The following is a 19146-nucleotide window of genomic DNA, read 5'->3' on the forward strand; positions in this document are numbered from 1 at the left end:
CACCCACACCTCGGAACGCAGCGTAGCGCCTGTTACATAACGCTTTATTGTGGAGAAACGAAGGAAGAACGTGAAAGCCTCTAGCACAGCAGCGAGGTTGAAAAGAGCGGTACGCTAAAGGGAAGGCGACTGGATCAGCCACATCTTAGCGAGGTCGTAATCTCATAGCAGAACCTGTCGACGGAAGTTTCTCTGGAAGCAGAAGCTGTCACGTGTGTGTGAGAGGCGCACGTGTGCGTGGATCGCATAGAGTTGGGTAGAGCAGCCGGTGGAGCAGAGCGTCCACGTCCACCACGATGAAAAAGAGGTAGGGCTTAATCAGTTAGTCGATAGGCAAATTGGCTTAGAGGCACCGACCGACAGGGTGGTTTACAGAACCAGCAAGCCCCGCCAGTGGCCAGTGGCCGAGTGGCGAATCAACCCTTCGCCGATAACAGCCGCGTCGCGTCCCCGATCCTTCGAAGGGTTTCTTCCACGAATCGTGGCCCCGAATTCGTCAGTGCACGCGCCGGAAGTGATCCATTTCGCTGGTGTACCCCCGCTGCAAGGGCGCAGAGGAAGCGACGGAGCTGCCTCCTCGGGAACCGATGATCGTTCGGGGTTCGAGGTGCTCGCCGATCGACGCGCGTCGAACGATCCAGACACGTTGATGGATATTCGAGGGACCATCCGGCGGACGTGGCTCGTGGCCTGATAAGCAGGCTGCGGTATCGTGACGAGGGATAGGGGGTCAGAGTGCACGAGCTGCTGGCTTGGACAAAGAGGATCGGCACGGTAGAATGTGCAGCTGATCGGTGAGTCGAAGAGCCCCGAGGATCCGCTAGAAACGGATAATCCCCCTGCCTCTAGCTAACCCCGCTTTCGAGATAGCTTACGTACAGGAATTACTAGTTCTTTATAGAAACAGCGAGAGCCTCGGTAGAATAGAACCTTCCAATAGACTAGCCTCTCCCGGGAATTACATTTCATCGCGACTTTCGATCACCGCTCGCCAATCGATCAATCGACAATCACAGGCTTCGCGTCTCCACGGTTCGAGCATCAGCGTTACCCAGCCGAGTAAAATCGCACGCGATACGTGGCTCGCGAAGGAGAGCTTTCCCGCGGCTGTATCGACCGAGCCTCTGTCTAGCCTTCGAGTCCCGAAAGAACGAGCCGATGGCTCTGAAAAAAGAGAGCTCGCGAGGGAACAGCGTCGAACGCTCGTCGACCTGGATTCCTGCTATGGCCGATAGAATTCCGTGCACACATAAGTTCGTCGACGAGTCACGGGACTTGGTTTCGCGTCGTTTGCCAACCTTCTCGTCGCTTTTCACTCCGTTTCTCGGTTCGATGCTCCTCCTCGCGCGGAACTTTCGGCTAGATTAGAGAGGCACCGCGGCTTCACTCACGCCGTTTGTTTCAGGAATGACGAGGCACTCTCTGGTGATCCTATGCTGCTACCTGTACACGCTCTTTGACATGGCGGCCCTACACTTTCCGTGAGTAGGCGAACATGTTTGGAAACTAAGCAGACTCTCTCGATGGACTGGCCTTGCTCGAAGGCGGTCGATCGTCCCTTCGACCGACTTCCATCCTCGGCCATGGCGAGATCCCTCGAGCCCTTTTCCTCTTTTCCTTTCTTCTCTTACTTGTTCGATCGCCAAGCAACGAGATCCCGTGAACGATATCGTGGCCCCCTTGCAAAAAGGACGTCGACGAAACCGAAATCCTCTTTCGAGCTTGAAACTTAGCTAACGCCGTGATAACCCTATTACGGCCTAAGCCCTGTCGAATTATTCCCCCTGGAAGGGAGCTCCTCTCGATCGAGGGCGCGCTCGAACGGGGAATTCGATCGCGGTGAATTCGCTCTTGTTGCAAGATGGCGACGATAGAAGCTGGCCCAGCATCACCCGCGACTGTGTCGAGTTTCAGCGAGGAAATATGCGAACCGGTACTTTCCACGGAGGTCGAAGGCTGGCATATTATGGTCGATAGCCTATCGTCCAGTACGTTTCGACTTTCGGCGAGAAAGCGCGGGTACCGGTTCTTTCCGAAGATCGAAAGGTAACGCATCATAAATGATCGACACCATCAGTCTTTTCCTACACGATTCATCAACAGTTGCATCATCCGACGACTCAACTCTTCAGTTAACTCCCTCACTAATCGTTAAGGAGAATAGAATAGAATAGATCGATAGAGTCAGACGATCAGCGTCGAAAGAAGGGAGATTGAAAAACATTTCTCCAATGTCTTGTTATGGATTATCGGCTTGGTAGGTTTCACACCTTTATAAGACGCCACGACGCATTTAACTCCAGTCCACTTAAGTCTGTCACCTAGAATCAACCCTCATCGCAGCTCTCGTGAACTCAATCGCAGTAGACTTCGTCTACATCGCGATGCAAAGCATAGAAAGCTCTCTAGAAAACTTTCGACTTAGCAGCCTCACAGCTCCCCGTCAGATTTCTGCTTTCCAATATTCGCGAAACTGCTGTCGATTACTATCACAAAGGAACGAGGCGGAAATCCAGGAAGAAACGAAATCCAAAATACGCTGATAATCGATTTAATTCGGGCTCGTCTATCGTGGGTAAATTCGGGTCGGGGAAGCAATCGTGACGTATAAATCTAGATGGTCGGAACTCGCGGCGAAGGAAAGTGGAAATCGTCGGGGAAACCGGATCCAGAGGTCGTAGGTTAGCATATTAAAATGTCTGCACGTAAGGAACACACGTATCTCGGCCGGACTTAAAGGTGTGCCAAGCACGAAGACCTATTATGGCTTCCGCGATATTGCTGTTTCATCGGAATCGCGGCAATATTTTAGACCCGCTCGCTGCCACCATTCGTGGACTTCCTTCGCGAGCAGCTCTCGACGCAGCCTTGATTTCGTGCCACCATCACGGTTCTCGTATTCGAGTAGAACCTTGCGAAACGAGAAATCGTTTATGAAACGAAGATCGCGTGAAGCTTTGATGAAATTTCGTCTACTGGCGGTCCTAATTCATTTTCGTCTTGGATTCGAGCACACGTTGCTCCGGCTCGGATTCGTTTCGAAATTCTGATTGGCAGAATAATAGGGGTAGATTCTAAATTGGAGAAGGCGAGATACGGCGGTCGGTGGAACGGGATAAAATAGATGAAAGAAACGAGATGGTCTGAGAGACGCATCCTACGACACTCTACTTTCCTCCGAATTACAATATTCTATACATAAACAAGTAGCTAATACGAGCCGTCCGAAAAGGCGATGGAGCACACACAGTGAAAGAATTTAAAGAAACAGCCCAGAAAGGGACATCATTTGCAACGACAGGGATGCATTCTTCGCCGACGCTTCCTCCAATTACCATATTTTATGAATACAGAATTACCTAATACAGAACATCCAGCATGAAAATGAAACATGTGTATGAAGTGAAATGTACAAACGAAATGATAACGAGGGAACGAGGTCGCTTTCCTCAGGGAAGGCCGACATATTTCTCGATTAAAACAGCCTCTTGATAAACGCATAGTTAATATAGGGTATACAAAATGAACGCTGTAGCGCGGGGGAGTAGCTTGACGAACAAAGCGACGGGGGAAGGAAATTTCAACAGAAGTGCATTCCTCACAGTACGTGCTCATTCTCAATGCGAACACAAACTCGAAGGGTTGAGTAACAAGCGACCATAAAGAGACGTTCCACTGGCAGGGAAATTGGCTCGCAGAGGCACGGCGCAAGAATTGACGGGGCTCCGTGGTCAGACTCGCTTCTCCTCGCTTCTACTTTCTTTCAGGGAGTCGGACCTCGAGGAGTACGGCAGGAAGGAGGCCTCCTTGTCCCTGAGAGACATCCTCCCATTGAACCCGAAGCAGTACGACAAGCACAGGGCGCCAAAGTTCTTGGGACAGCCTACCATCGTCTACTTCCACGTGACGGTGCTCAGCCTTGACTCCATAAACGAGGAATCCATGGTAACTAGCTTGCAAAGGACGCCAATCCAATATTCTTTTATTTCACTCGGAATCGAATTGCAAGTATCGAGGTTGAACTCCTTGTTGCCTCGAATTGATCAAAATTTCAGAATTTAGTACCGAGAATTATATATGTTCCATCAGACCAATAACGGGGCTGAAACGAGGTGGTCTGTGGGCAACGTTTCTAATTCTCGAGGATTTGCAATGTCGAGCAGACAAGCGTTTTTCAGGCGCCGAGAAGCGCGCTAATGCGAATGCAAATTGCAGCCACCGGTGCTCCCATCCACCCTTTTTAGTCGTCATTAAAGTCTCAGGTGGCGTTTTTTATTTCGAAGGCAATTAAAACTAAATAATGCCCCAGCAGAAATTAAGATGATGGCCGGTAATTGCTGGGTTAAAATCGATAGCTGAGCACGCGGCGGCGAGGCTTTTTTCATGTTGGAAGTAATTAAAATCGAATAAAGCTGGGGCTCCGGTTGACGGCTCTCTCTCTACTATATTTTCCAGACGTATGTCGCGGACATATTCCTGGCGCAAAGTTGGCGGGATTCTAGGCTTCGACTTCCGGAGAACATGTCCGAGGAGTACAGAATATTGGACGTGGACTGGCTGCACAATATCTGGAGGCCCGACTGCTTCTTCAAGAACGCGAAGAAGGTCACCTTCCACGAGATGTCGATACCGAATCATTACCTCTGGCTTTACCACGACAAAACCCTGCTTTACATGTCAAAGTAAGCGTGCTGCTCCCCGTAACGAGAACGTAATTTGCGACGATGAAGTAATCGCATGAATATTTCTTCCCCAGGTTAACCCTCGTGCTCTCCTGCGCGATGAAGTTCGAGTCTTATCCCCACGACACGCAAATTTGCTCAATGATGATCGAAAGCTGTAAGTATCGCTACTAAATAAAGCGTGACAGAATTTTCTGCAACGTCGTATTACTCTCTGTCAAAATACCTAGCGGTTTCCATAAATTCTAGTATCCAACCCACCCAAATTAATTACAGTCAGATTTAATCGGGGCTCAGCCGTCAGGCGGATCGCATTTGTATCCATTTGTAGCTAACGTAAATTTACGCAAATCCCTAGTCATCGCACATCAGAATGAAATTGAATTTCAAATTCTACGCTACTAAGATTTTCTTTATGAAGGCAGCTCGAGAGGATTCCTAATCTCTGTGAAGCACAGTAGGAAAGAATTTCAGTGGGAAGGAAATATACTAGGTACTCAACGACAGGTGTTGGAAATTTGAAAGGGTGATTCTGCAAGCCAGAATAAAAGAAAATGAAGAATGAAAAAATTGCATTTGAGGCCTCATTTCCGAATTATTAATTATTACAGATATACCTACAGTAAGCGCGTGAAATGTGTCTGACTCAGGACCTATTCTACTCCCAGGCTGAAGTGGTCCGATCAGGCGCACCGCTGCCAGTAGAATAAGTCCTGTGTCAAACAGAATTCACTTACCATCTAATACCTCGGATATAAAGCCTCAAACACAACTTCATCATTCTTCATTTTCGTCTTATTTTGGCATATAATACCACCGCATAAAACTTCTCGCTCCTCTCATCGAATACTCTGCACACACGCCGATAACATCTCAATTTCATTCTATGTACACAAATTGTACACCCCCGAAGATGAAAAGACATTCGTTTGACGACATAATAGGGGATGTATCGCGTCCCCGTGTAAACACGATGACCGCAACAGGGTCACGCGCGAGATAAGGCGATGGGATTAACGCGTGCTCGCAGCCAGCGGGTGGTGACGCGTGAAATTGCTCGGTTTCCAGTGTCACACACGACCCAGGACCTGGTGTTCATCTGGAACATGACGGACCCTCTGGTGGTGAACCCGGAGATCGAGCTGCCGCAGCTAGACATCTCCAACAATTACACGACCGACTGCACGATCGAGTACTCGACCGGGAACTTCACCTGCATACAGATCGTCTTCAATCTCCGCCGCCGGCTGGGCTATCACCTGTTCCACACCTACATACCGTCCGCGCTGATCGTGGTCATGTCCTGGATCGCGTTCTGGATCAAACCCGAGGCGATCCCCGCTCGGGTCACCCTGGGCGTGACGTCACTGCTGACCCTCGGTAAGCTCGTCGCGCCTGCGACTGCATTCCGGACTGAAATGCACTCTCCGCGAGCCTTTGCCCCTCGCGGACACCTCCGCCGCGGTGTCCCCTTTCTTTTGGGGGCGCTAACGAGCAGTCGTTATACCGTGACTCGAATTTCGATGTACAGTGGGACTGAAGGTCTTAAATTTTGAAGGGGACCCTAGTTTGCAATTGAAGCAAACTTCATGGGGTGGGACAGGAATGTAGGACGCTTTGTCGGTGGCGATGCTGAGATGCTCTAGCTTGGTTGAACCGTGGGCTCGATACGCTATCGTTTTAACGTTCTAGTGGCCCCGCGATCGCTTCAATTAATTAGGGGACTGTAACGCAGAATAACACGGTCGAGTGATTGAACACGACTGGTAGACTGTCGCAGCGATGCGGCTGTGACGCAGAGAGCAGTCGAGTAGGTACACAGGGACTCGATGAACCGTGAGACCGAGGATCCAATGTTAGCACAGGGAAGGCTGGAATTCGCATACGAATCGAAAAGTCTAACGAATCGGACGACTACTGACCGACATACTGTTCCCCGTTTTTGCCCGCAGCGACTCAGAACACGCAGTCTCAGCAATCACTGCCACCGGTTTCCTACGTGAAAGCCATCGACGTCTGGATGTCCTCCTGCAGCGTGTTCGTGTTCCTCTCGCTGATGGAATTCGCGGTGGTGAACAACTACATGGGCCCCGTGGCCACCAAAGCCATGAAGGGATACTCTGACGAGGATCTCAGGGAGGCCATCGACGAATTCAAGGTACGTCGTTTTTTATATCATTTCTCTTCTCTTCTCAGCTGTTCCAGGAGTGTAAAGTGTAGGAGGATAAAAGTGTAGGTAAATATGGATAACATAACGAGGGTTGGAAAGCATGCAGAAGGGGAATGAGACTCGCCAGACGGGCAGTGAAACTGGGAGCACAGTAAACAAAACTGACAAGTAGAAAAAGAGAATACTAGAGCGAAGTGTTCTCTCGCAAGTTTGCGCTCCTGAATATCGAGCTACGCGTAACACGTGCGAAAATATTGGCAGTTTTTCGGCGCCGAGGTAAAGGGTACGTTTCTGTCGGCGTTAATTAGGGGTGGATATAGTCGAGCGTGGAAATTGGGAGGCATGGAACCGCGTTTCCACCCTGTCTCGACCGCTTTCGGAAGGAAAAAGCCAGTCGAGATACAAAACGGAGAGAAACGGTGGCCTGTTTTCGCAGCCAGTGAGCATTATTCATGGAGGTTGTTACACGAGCGGAAGCTTGTTCCGCATTCAACTAGAGAATTATGCATCTCGAACTTACAATTACTGTAAAGCTAAGCATCTCTAACTGTCGCGAACGCAGCCAGGGATGATACTAAATATCTGGCGGTTTCTGCTCGCGTTGGATACGAAAAATTAATGTGACCACAGCCGAATTCCACTGGTCTCTGCGACGCAACAAGGGTCGTAGAAAGGAATTCCTCAGAGAGAGATAAATAATACAAAGAAGGGTAACATTACCTCATTGTTTTTCGTTCAGCTTTTTTCGCGACCGGGTAGCGCGTCGTTTCTCTGTAAAACTGTTCACTGAATTGCAAAATATATGCACAACGAATATCAGCGTAGATGGGAATCTAACCACGCGTCTGAAGTTCCAGCTGACACACTTGGAAATTGAAGTCGCGACCTCGAAGGTGTCGCAACTTTAACTGACTCGCGCGAGCTGTAAAGTTTCATGACGTCACATGACTTTTATTCGCGAGAAGACTCATCAAATTTTGAAAGAATAGTAAGGGAAGTTTCGTAAGAACTCCCTCGCGACATACGGGGATGTATAATTCAGGAGAGAAGGACTCTAGGACGGACTGTTGCTTTTGAGCTGTCACCGTCGCTCTCGGTTCATAAGGCGTTAAAGTGTTTCCCTATCTGAACTCGATTGGCGCGTTAATTTCTAAGCGAGGCTGTGTGTCGCTGTGCAAAATGAAAGCCAAACACGACGGAGTCCAATTACCGGTTCCACCGCGCTGAACTCGAAATTCTTCGCGTACCGTGCGTGTTTGCTCCACTGGAAAAGCGGGTCTATTTGACAGCCAGTGCAAACAGACCGCTGATGTTCCAGGCGACGCGTAAATCGAGATCATCGATTCGCTTTGAGCTGGCTAGTGACGTTGCTTCTCTCAACCTTCTCCAATACCACGAGAAAACGCTGGAAAAATGGGGAAGGAAGCCTCCAGTGGAAATTGCTTTTCGTTGCTTTGTCCCACGCTCCGCGGGAAGCCCTGTCTGTTAATTTCATTTCGTCCAACAAAACGTTATTAATTGCCCGTGGAGGGTAAGAAGAGGCGAGGTTCTGAGAAGGAATGCTCGAGGGGACGAGAAGACTCTCAGATTTGGCTCACGAAATTCATGAAATTCAAAAGACTGGAGTCGCGTTACGCTGGAGACATTTAACGCGGAAAAGATGGGAAATTCTCTGGGACACGGACGGAAATTGAAGGTGGCTCGATGCAAACTTGCCGGTTTAAGGGTGGGACGAATGTTTCACGGGACTGTGTGCACGAGGGCCGAGGGAAAGATTGTTTCGCGTGCCTTGAATAAAATATGAGCCCGAAACCCGAGATTAATTTAAGTTTAACTCGAGCGTGGACAGCGCAGGTGAAATTCAGGACGCGTGGTTAACAATTTATTGTATTTGCGAACGAGTTGATCGCGTGGACATTCTATTCCGTTCCTCACGCGAGGATCTTAATGTACGCGACTGTTTCTCTGTTTATGTTTCTCTAGGTTTATTTCTTCAGTGAAGCCTTCCCTTCCGTTTCAGTTCGCCTCTTCTTAAAAAGGGAACAATTGTCTTTTGTTTATACGATGGCACTGCTGCTCTAGACCTGAACGTTTCGGTACTTGATGGTAGACTATTTCGTTGCATCGTGCCGCGGGAACAAAGCTACATTGTCCTAATTGAAGTAAACGGAGCTGACAGCGTCGGCTTTCTTCTGGAAAAATACGTCCGCGGATAAGTACCTCGAAGAGACGTTAGCTCAGAGCTGTGTTTCGTTGCAAAGTCCCTCACTAAATTGCAGTTTCTGGTACCTACTTTATTAGAGGAATCTAATAATAAAAGAAGAGAGCTACTTAAAGGGAAGAGTCTAAATCAAGGAGGATTTATTGGAATATGGCTACCTGATTTACCCTATTTCAACCATAGAAAATAATTAATTACTTTTAATTGAAGAATAAAGTACAAGCTTTTCTTATCTGAATCTATATAACTTAAATATGATTCTTTTTCCAGACGCCAATGAGGAATGACTCCGAGAGAAGCAGAAGCCCCGTCAGGCCTCTGACCGTGCAGTACGACACTTGCTGCCAAGGTCGGGCGACCGCCATCTACATCGACAAGGTCTCCAGATTCTTCTTTCCGTTCTCCTTCCTCATCTTGAACGTCGTCTACTGGAGCACCTTCCTGTAGGAGGCTCGTCCCTCAACGAGGGAGAGGACCGACGAGAGCGAAAATAAAAATCGTCGATGGTCTCGTCTTTGTTAACGTATCGATCCGTTGCTACGATCATCTGATACAAAAGCTTCTTACTTCTTCCATCGACGCAATCGATAGAATAATTTTTCATTGTCATCCCGAGACGAAGAGCGATCCTCGAATGGTTGCTTCTTCCTAGAGAAGGCAGGATCGAGGGGTTAACAAAGATTCGAACGAACCGGACGGTTTTCTACGAGAGAAAGTCTGTTAAGAAAATTTTCAGTGCCTTTTATATATATACACATAGAAAGACCAGATTCAGGGCGTTTAATTAACGATAAACTAATTCTAGAAGTTAAGTCGCGTTGAGGTTCCTCGATGGTGTATATCGATTGATCCGAGTGTACTCGCCCGTTCGAAACGCGTATGTAGATCCACTTGAAACGGAATGTCACCTTGAATAATAAAAAATGAATCTCCATCGATTCGTCTATTTACGATCCGTCACCCGAGAGCCCGTCAGCTGCCCGATAGTAGTTTTGCCCGATTACTTACCATAATCTCCTTCCATATCGCTGTGACAGGTACACTCGACGATGTTGCCAGTAAGATATTCCTGTTAACATTGAAATTAAAATCTGTGGGGAGGGTTTGAAAGATAGGGTAATGAAAAACACTTCTGAATCATGACGAAAATAGATCGTTTATTTCTTGAAACTCCTACGCACTTCTGCTTGTCAGCATATTCAAAAAGGCCTTGAATTTTCGTAGCTCGTATTCTAACCAGCCTTCTTTTCCCTTCGGTCCTTTTTCGTATAGGCTGATCTCAGTGGAACCTGTTTGGTTTGCGAGCTGAAAGTGTCTGAAAGCAGTCTAAAAACCTTAGGCCAAAAAGATTGACATCTGAGCCTGAAACTGTGTTCGAAAATCCGAACTTACCACCCCTTCCTTGGAAAGATTCTGTAATCCAATCGTTAGGAACGCACCAGGAAGCTGAAAAGGAATCTCACTGCTACAATAGCTTACCCGAGGATACAGACACACAAATTCGTTCACCTGTACTCTACTGTCCTATATTCTTGACATCCAGTTTTTCCACTTTCGAAGCTACAACCAATAGTCCTCGAAGAAATTCGTGAACGAGCGTGTGTCAACTTTTCTTCAATCCATGTACCAATTCGTATCCATCTCCGAGTTCAGTGTGTCAGTCGAGGAGTAACTAAATTGCGATCGGAACGCCCCTCGTCGAAATCGTCAGAAAAGCGATGCGTGAGAAATAAAAAGGGGGAAACAATGAAGCTGTGGTGCTCGAAATCGAGAAAGTATTCGACCTACGCTCACGATCAAAGGAAAATTCTCCGTCATCCTTGCACGAGTTCTTAGGTCTCGGCGAGTCTTTTATCGAACGGAGCGCTCAATGTAGCAAGAGACCACGGAGAAAGAGAGTTCTCGTTGGTAGCAGCACGCGGTCTCACGAGCACCGAACAATGGAGGAAGGGGAAAGGGTCCCGTTTCCTTTTCCTCCAGCCGCGCAGCGGCGTCCCCTTTAAATCGCGCCACTTTTAGCCGAGGATCTCGCCGGTAAACGACGCTCGCCAGTAATTAATTGGAACGAACTGCTCCGGTTGCACGGGGGAATAATTAAATCCACACGTAAGGTGGCGTAATTGCAACGCGACCGAATGGCTGTCTCAGTTTCGCGACGGAACGCTGCTGCGAAAAGATGTTCCACTTTTTCTCCCGCCCCCGTTTCCGCTTAATTAAAACAACGTGTCATCGCCACTTCCTCCCGCCCCCCCTTTCGCCCCCTATTTTAATAATCCCACGAAACAGCCGTTCTAACAGGTTTTTAACCGTCTCCCTTCGCGCCAACGCCACTGAATGCGCCAGCAATTTCGAACGCCACGATTCGTTACACTGCGCCCTGGAACGAAGCTTCAGCTCGAACTCATCACCTACACGTTTCAACGGGAACCTACTGAAAGAGAGCGTCGAGCTTCTGGTAGAGACCAAATGGGCACGGTGGAAACAGAAAGTTGCAGTAATTGGAAGAACTGCAATTTTCGACGCTGAATCCTGGATACTTTTCGGCGTTCCATTCCCGTCATACTCACTCCTGCTCACCCCTGCGCTCGAACCTTTTTTTTTCCTCCCTGCCTACGTCCCTCGGGAGCATTCCCATCAGCGATAACAATTTCCAAGCATTCTCTCTGGTCGAGTAATCCGTTTTCATCCCGGCACGCGACACCAGCCACTCGAGGACGTTTCGCTCCTCGAAACTGCTGCTTTGTGGACCAATCTACCCTTCATCTGTCACCCCACCCCTTTCTTGTGCCTCTGCTAACCCTGCCAGGTGGCTGGCTGTTGTTTAGAGAGGAGAAGACGCCGAGAGGCATCTGTCCGCTGAAAGAGTGGACAGAACGGTAGAAAGAAACCTCGCGGGGGTGGGGTAAGCAGAAACGCGCGTGGAAGGCGAGAGTTTTTAATCATAGCATTTTATCTTGAGAGAGCCTTTGTGTCCGCGATGAAAATACTCTCGCGAGCTTCCTCCATACCACGATCCCCCTCTCTGTTTACGCGAACGTGCCTCTCGGCCGCCCCCTTTGCGCGTTTCGACGATTTAACCCCTCCTGGAGCCCACCCCTTAATCCCTTCTGGCGACGCGGCTCCACAGCAATCCGGAAATTACGCCTCTTTGTCGATTTACGATTTCTCTATCCTTTTGTCTCCACATTCGCGCACCCCCCTATTTGCTCTCGCCTTTTCCACTTCTTCTACCCTCGTTTCGACTCGTCTCTGAATCTCGACTCGACAGCATGAGGGCTTGAAGTCAAGTTTGCGGTGAAATTGGCCGCTCGAAGTAATCGCTGTGGCCTCAAAGAGTCAGGCAGTCGGTATCGCCATCAAAATTTTCGTATTCTACTTATGTGTATTTTCTTCCTTCGATAAAGTAGACGTATACACACAATCGATGCTACTGCGGTTGGTCGAACACGATCGATCGACGTTTGATGATCAATCGCGAATCGGCCGAATTGGGGACAGCCGCGGCGACCCCTAACGAGATCCCTTCATTTGCGTAATTAACTATCGACTTTCCGTCGGCAATCTTGTTAACGAGAAGCCTGCTGGTCGTTAATGGATTCCAGCGAGTCGAAACGGACACGCTGAGACCGACAGACATTGAAGTAATTATTCCACTTCCGGATACCAGGGGCCTTCGGCCGTGGCTCGTCGAAAATAGCGTGAATGGACCTCCAAGAAGATCATCACGACCCCGATAGTTCGCCATCCCCAAATACTTCGATGATCACGAGCCTCGTTCGGCCCTTCAAGTGCAAAGCGATCAAGAAGGGGAACGTCTTAATTAAAACAGCGCTTCAGGCTGGGGTGGGCAAGAAGCGACGGCTTTGTTATCGACTTTGTTTGCGTCAAGGAAAATTTCGGTCCCGTGGATTCGTTTCGTGAAAATATTATTCGACACGGTGACCCAGATTCGCAGACTCAGACGAGATATAAAAGGAGACCTATCACCTTGTAAACCTCTGTACTTATAACCGATATAGAAATTCGTGTCCGACTTTGGCATCGCAGTGTCACTTGAAAAATGATCGAAAATAATAATTTGCCAACTGTTGAGAGTGGTAACGTTCAAGAAATGAATCACTTTCCACATCTCATTGATACAGGTGCAAAAGATGAAGAAATTTACAAGCCACAAAAAACATATTCCTTCCTCGAAATCAATAAACAGAGAGATACTGCCTCAGAATCTCGACTTTCCTTTGCCCAGCATCTCCCATCGGCGTCCTTGACCCCCGTTCTGGAAATAAAGCATCCCTCGGCGCATTGAAAAAGCCCCGTATGCGAGCAGCATCCGCAATGTAGCCATAAATTCCGCCAGCGAGCGGCGTTCGCGCTCAGCCTGCAAACACCATGACACGATGGCTTCCCATTTAAACCGTCGAGCAGGTAACGAGCACGTCCTGTTCGTTCATACGCGCGAATACCAATCGATTCCCACCCCCGCGAGCTCCACGCTCCGAAACACCAATTAATTTCGTGATCTCCTGTTTTCTTTCCTGTTTTCCTTCCGTTTTTGCTCCCGAGAGTCCTCATGGGACGAAAGTTGCTCGATTCGCCGAGACTAAAGTCCGAAGGCCGAAGTCCGCTGAAACTTTTCCTCGACCCTCGTTCGCCATTCCATGTGTTCAGGAAACGAGAGGCACTGTACTTTGATTGGACGCTTAGAAAAGAAAACTTTCATGAATTTATCGGGGGCGGGTCTACGGCGAACGCGGAGGGACATGTTTGTGGTAGCATTTTGCAACCGCCGAAGTTTCAAAAGTACTTTGGCATTCAGGCGGAAGTTTGCCATGGACGCCACGTCCGCTTTTCCGTTCGCCTGTAAAACAAACAGCGCTAGCGAAGATCGTTAGGCAGGCTACCAATCGATTACAGTAAATTTTCTATCGAGACACTGGATCGACGTCGTGCTTGCGTAAAAGGCGAGTAACACCGACAGGAAATGGTGACAAAACGGTGGACTGAGCTCGTTGAACGCCTCGGTTAGCCGAGTGTCGAGGCGTTCGCGTGAAACAGCTGACGCGTGGTTACGCGCATGAATACTTGGCCTTTTAGCGGTCGCAGTGGAGCAGGAAATTGTTGATCGCGACAGAAGTTATCGCGTTAGATAATTTTAGGTAGGAAGGTTAACGCTAACTAGATATGCAAATGCAGCGGTGCGAGTTGAGGGAATTTGTCAACAGAGGGGCGAGGGCTATGCATCCTCGCAGTCGAGAATCCTTGAAGGCTGTGTACAGAGTGGATCCTGTTCTAAGTGGAATGAAAGATAGCTCCTTAAATATGAATTTGAATTTATTTTCAGTTTTTTGAGTAAGGCGTGGAAGCTACCGAAGACGGACAACACCTTTGGCTAAAACGTCTTCATCCCGTTCCTAGTTAACATCTATCGGGTGTACTCGTTACAACGTGTCGGCGCTTGACCGCTGTCGATAAACTCTCTCCCCGCGTCTACCCTCCGTTCATCCCCTACGTCTCTCCTTCGACAGTTTCTCCTCCTTCTTCTTGCTCCTCTTTTTTACAGAGTGATTAAAAATATCGTTATTGCCAAATGATCGATACACAGCGCGTACTCCCGAGCCTCTGAGAGACAATTGTCGTCGTATCCGCTTACAAATTCAGATCCATGCGTCGGAAGTCAGACGTTTGCGCAGGGGTCGATGGAGAACGTCTCCCTCATCCCCTGACAGTGTTTCGACCCTTGTCACGACGTCTCGCGGGGCGCGGAACGATCCCGTCGCTTTCCTTTCGAACTCCTTGCGACGTCCAACACAGATCCTCCACGAAAGACGCTTTATCTACTAGAAAATTTCATTCTAAGAGCACTCTAACGTCGATCGCGACCGACCGATCGACCAAGGTTTGCTTAGAGATCTGAGAAAAATTTGAAATTCGAGTATGGATTCGTAAAATCGCAAAAGGTTGACGGCGGTTCGAAGGGGGAAGCGACGGGGGCCTCCTCTCGCGGGTCGCTTAAGAAAATATACGAATAACGAGGGAAAAAGGTTGTTCGGCTGCGCCGACATCTTCTCGAATCTACTCGCGAGCGCGTCGCTTCCGCCTGGCCAGCGGAAGTCGATCCCTCTTTCGCTATACGACACGTGCTACCAGCGTACAATTACATAATCGTCTAATTACGAGCGGGAGAGGAAGTTCCAAAACTGGTGCCGCTCGTTTCAGGATCTGCGGAGGAACTCTCGAACAACAAGTGTTTTGCTGCACAGAACGATCGCTGGATTTATTCCATCGTGGAAGAGAGAAAAGGTTAGATATGCTGAACAGGGTTGAGAAGCTGCAGATACAAATTTCACGAAATACTTCACGGACTCTGTGACATCTGCTACTTTTGATCTTTGAAAGAATCTCATTGCCAGTCCAAGAGCACGTTACTAAGAAATTGCATTTCTTTTCTATGTAAAAAGTTACCCCATTAACCCTAAAAATTTGCACCCACGATTTCTCAACGCGAACTACTTACATTCTAGGTAATGGAATTCTCGCGTATCTTTCTTCCGTAACGGGAGGTGAACCTCCTTCTCCACGTATCGCAGAGGCACGCGCGATTTCCAGTTAGTAAAGGGCGCGACAGAGATTTTGGAACTATCCTCTCTCCAGGCTTAAACGCCGTAAATCGCGATTACGGCTGAGCGCGTCAGGAACATTCGGCGATCCTGCTACGCTCACAGATCCTGTGGACGGTGTCCTGATTACAAAAGGATCGCTTTTCCTCTCACGATGCGAAAGCGACCGAGCGGAGGGGCCGCGAGGGTGTTGCTTTTAATCGGCTCGCCGCTCGAAACAAAGCAGAAATAAATCGATCCTGCGGTTCGGATTCAGGTTTACCCGACTGCTACGCTAGCTCTGCAGTTCGTTTAGCTCGTTTGTTCCTCTTCGAAAGAGGGAAAGCGCTGTCGAGCTTACGCGACAAATCGACGAACTTTTTCAATTCGTCTTTGGTTAACAAAATAATTTTGTGAGATCTTTCTTTCGCGAATCTAGTAACTAGGACAGCTGATTCAGGGTTAAAACCCTCTTCTTTTGTGAGAGTTAGGAGATTCAGTGTAAGATTAAAAAGGGTAGTTTTCCGAAGTTTACAGAAGCCCACCGATCGAAAGCAGAACCCTCCGACACGAGTCCCTCCGTGAAGATCGCGACTGAGTCCTCGTTCAGGACTAGAGAGCGACGAGAGCGAGCGAACCAGCGTCAGACGAGCGGGTCGACGCTTGTTCGCCGCCACCCCTTCGCTCGCCGCCCCTCGTCGCGTCGCTTGAAACCCTTAGTAAAGTTATTACGCGTCGCTTCGGAAAAATTGGCAGTACGGTAGTGAATTGAAAGACTCGTTACATCGTGCTCCTCGCTTCCCTCGATCCCCTTCTCTCCTCCCTCCTCCCTCTTCTCGGTTCTCCAAACCAATCGCGATCTGCTCCCTATAGACTCGTATCATCGACGAAAGTAACTGCAGGTGTTCCCTGGTATTTTACCGAACGCTGACGATTGCGAGGCGACAGCAGGCAAAAGCCCCCTGCCCTCGTTTCTCTCCCCCGTATTCTTTTCTCGAGGGGCGTTCGTCGTTTTCCTTTGGCGAGGGTGAAGGGTGTCAAGCAGCTTTTCTCTCGGTGCATCCCCTTCGCGAATCGCGAGCGTCGCGACACTCGTCTCTCGCCTTTGTCTCCCTTTGTCGCCGCGAAATCGCTTGCTCGGCGCGGGCTGAAGATCAATCGACCCAGGCTGACGACACGATTTCCGGTATAGTCTCGGTCCTTCGAGGAAACCCCCGAGAAGAGGGAAGAAAGCGTCTCGGTCGGTCCAGCGAGATCGAGATTGAGCGAACCTCGATTCTGGCCGAGTGACGCGACGTTTCCGAGCCGAGGACCGTGGAAGGGTTTGCGGACGAGCTTCCGCGAGCGGAAGCAAAGGCTTCACTGCTCGCCAAGAACCAGAGACTAATTAGCTTCGGTAACTAATCCCGAAAGTTACTCACGCACGCTCCAAACCTTTCGCTTCTCGCCTTTGCTTTTATTTCCTCTTTTCAGTCAGCTTCGCGGTAGTTCTGTGCTCGCTAGCCGGAACAGGCGGCGTCGGAGCTTAACCCGACAGCCATTTTTCTCGATTAACGAATGCAAAAGGGGTGTTGCGGTGCACGGCCGTTCTGTGTTTTCCTCCAAGGCGGGGAAAGATGAAACGATTATTTATGGCGATGGGGATCGATCGACTCGAGGCAAGTAATAATAGGATAGGAAAATATCATTTTTGAGCTTGGGTTAAGCTCGAGCTGCCGTTCGATTCCGTCGTTCATTTTAATTTTCCCCCGACCTTGATCCAATCTCTGCTTGGCCATTTCTCCATGAATTTTCGCTCGAGTTTTAAGCGATCCCACGATATAATAAATGATAGAAAAATGTAAGATAAGCTTTGAGTATTAAAAATTCTATGGAAAAAGTGACTTCATCTCTTCATAGGACAGCCCGTTCGTTAGCACTATTCAAGGAGACTTTGTTCGATCAGATTAATGCCATTCACTCGACACTCCTAATCTACTATTTTAAGGCAAATAGAGGAATCGATTTAGTAATTCATATTAAAGCCAAAGTGCCTCTATCTTCCAGGAAAAATTGCATGAACTTCTAGGCTAATCTGCGAATTGTGAAAAAGGAATTTGGTAGACAAGGTTGAGGACTCTGAAGAACATGTCAATTCAATTCGTGAAAGCGGAGATTCATGGAAAGCTGGCTTCTCGTGTTAACGATTCCAATAAAATTTTGACTGATGAGAAGTTCTGGCTCAATATTTCAATAACTTTCTTGATCAACAATATACCATTTGAAGAGGGTTTGATTCAAAATTTCAATTTGTAGTATGTGACTTCGGAAACTTCATCATACGAAGACCTCCAAGGCCTTTTACAACCACTGCTCTCTAGACGACAAAGGACCCGACACATTAGTCTCGATTACCTCTACGATCATATAATATAATAATCTTCTTTTTTTTTATTTACTTAGACTCACGTTTACGTCTTTTGTACCCTCCCGAGGCACCGAGCCACTTTCCTGGAAGTCTAACTTTATTTTCTCGCTCCTGGCGATAGCAGTTTTTCTTCTTCAGAAATTCTTCGCACTTTTTTCGAGCTGCTTTATTCTCCGAAGAAAGAAAAATCATTTCTCAGTATAAATAGAGTTCCTTCTGTAGCTTACAGAAGTTTGCCAAGTTAAGTCGCTGAAATATTTCAGAGAAGTCTGCACCTGAATGCTTACGTTCAAGCTATTTAATGCTTGGATAAAGCTAATGCGATTCAAAAGTTAAAAATTGAATTTCCATTTTTGAGAATCAAGATACTCCTTGAGTTAAGAGCATTCTCCAAAGCAGGGTGAACAACCTCTGGCCTAAAGCCTCCAGAACTTTAAGACATTGAGCCAGCCAAAGTGTTCGCGTCGAAATTCAAAGTGATATTCGGCAGAGGGTGGCTCGGTGGTTCGAAAGGGTTGCTCTCCCACGCACTCAGGCACACATTCTAGTTTGAAAGTTGATTTAGAATTTATTTTATTGCGCAACGCGAGGGTGCCGCAAAGTTGTGTATGTCTCTGTGTGTTGTACGTGTCAGTGATGTGTTCGCTTGTTCCTCTCTTCTTCCTTCTCCCAGCACTTATTCGCACGCTCGAGCAGCGCGTTCGTGAGTGTATTCCTGTGCGTGTACGTGTACAACATAACTGTATTTTTATGTATATATAATATATTCCTTCTTCTTTTATTTGCATTTATAATATAACATATATATATATCCTCTCTCAATAACGTTTCTCTGTTCGTCATCGCTCGTTAAATCGTTTACAATTAATTACAAAGTTAATTACAGACAACACGAGACTCCCCCGTACCTCACGATTATTTACAGCGAATATTCAACGACGTCCATATGTCGTCAAATTAAAAACACCGATTCATTAGTTTCCCATCGCTCAAGAGGGGGTTCCTTGAACTTCTAAAATCGTTTCACCCCTCAGACGAGCGTGAGTCGATCGTGGATCCAGTCGCAAAAA

At 48.1% G+C, this 19146-nt stretch overlaps 2 protein-coding genes across 2 annotated transcripts; both read left to right on the forward strand.

The window, feature by feature from the left end:
* Positions 1–277: 277 nt before the first annotated feature.
* On the forward strand, positions 278–1481 carry LOC143185941 (uncharacterized). The gene is made up of 3 exons (XM_076389276.1): positions 278–307; positions 376–794; positions 1406–1481. The coding sequence occupies exons 1-2, from the start codon at positions 297–299 to the stop codon at positions 692–694; spliced, it is 330 nt and encodes a 109-aa protein (XP_076245391.1). The 5' UTR covers positions 278–296; the 3' UTR covers positions 695–794; positions 1406–1481.
* Positions 1482–1882: 401 nt separating this feature from the next.
* Hiscl1 (Histamine-gated chloride channel subunit 1) lies at positions 1883–9520 on the forward strand. Its single transcript, XM_076389275.1, has 7 exons — positions 1883–2046; positions 3768–3945; positions 4456–4682; positions 4757–4839; positions 5751–6062; positions 6635–6840; positions 9344–9520. Exons 1-7 carry the CDS (start codon positions 1967–1969, stop codon positions 9518–9520), a joined length of 1263 nt encoding a protein of 420 aa, XP_076245390.1. The 5' UTR covers positions 1883–1966.
* The last annotated feature ends 9626 nt before the right edge of the window (positions 9521–19146 follow it).

This window comes from Calliopsis andreniformis, chromosome 12 (assembly GCF_051401765.1).
Source record: "Calliopsis andreniformis isolate RMS-2024a chromosome 12, iyCalAndr_principal, whole genome shotgun sequence".
NCBI classification, from domain to species: Eukaryota; Metazoa; Arthropoda; class Insecta; order Hymenoptera; family Andrenidae; genus Calliopsis; species Calliopsis andreniformis.

Bases quoted from the DNA above. Each gene is read 5' to 3' on its own strand.
- Hiscl1 (XM_076389275.1), top strand. From the start codon at position 1,967: ATGGTCGATAGCCTATCGTCCAGTACGTTTCGACTTTCGGCGAGAAAG. The intron at 3,946-4,455 runs GTAACTAGCTTG...TATATTTTCCAG, and splicing joins CCATAAACGAGGAATCCATG to ACGTATGTCGCGGACATATT. The intron at 6,841-9,343 runs GTACGTCGTTTT...TTCTTTTTCCAG, and splicing joins AGGCCATCGACGAATTCAAG to ACGCCAATGAGGAATGACTC.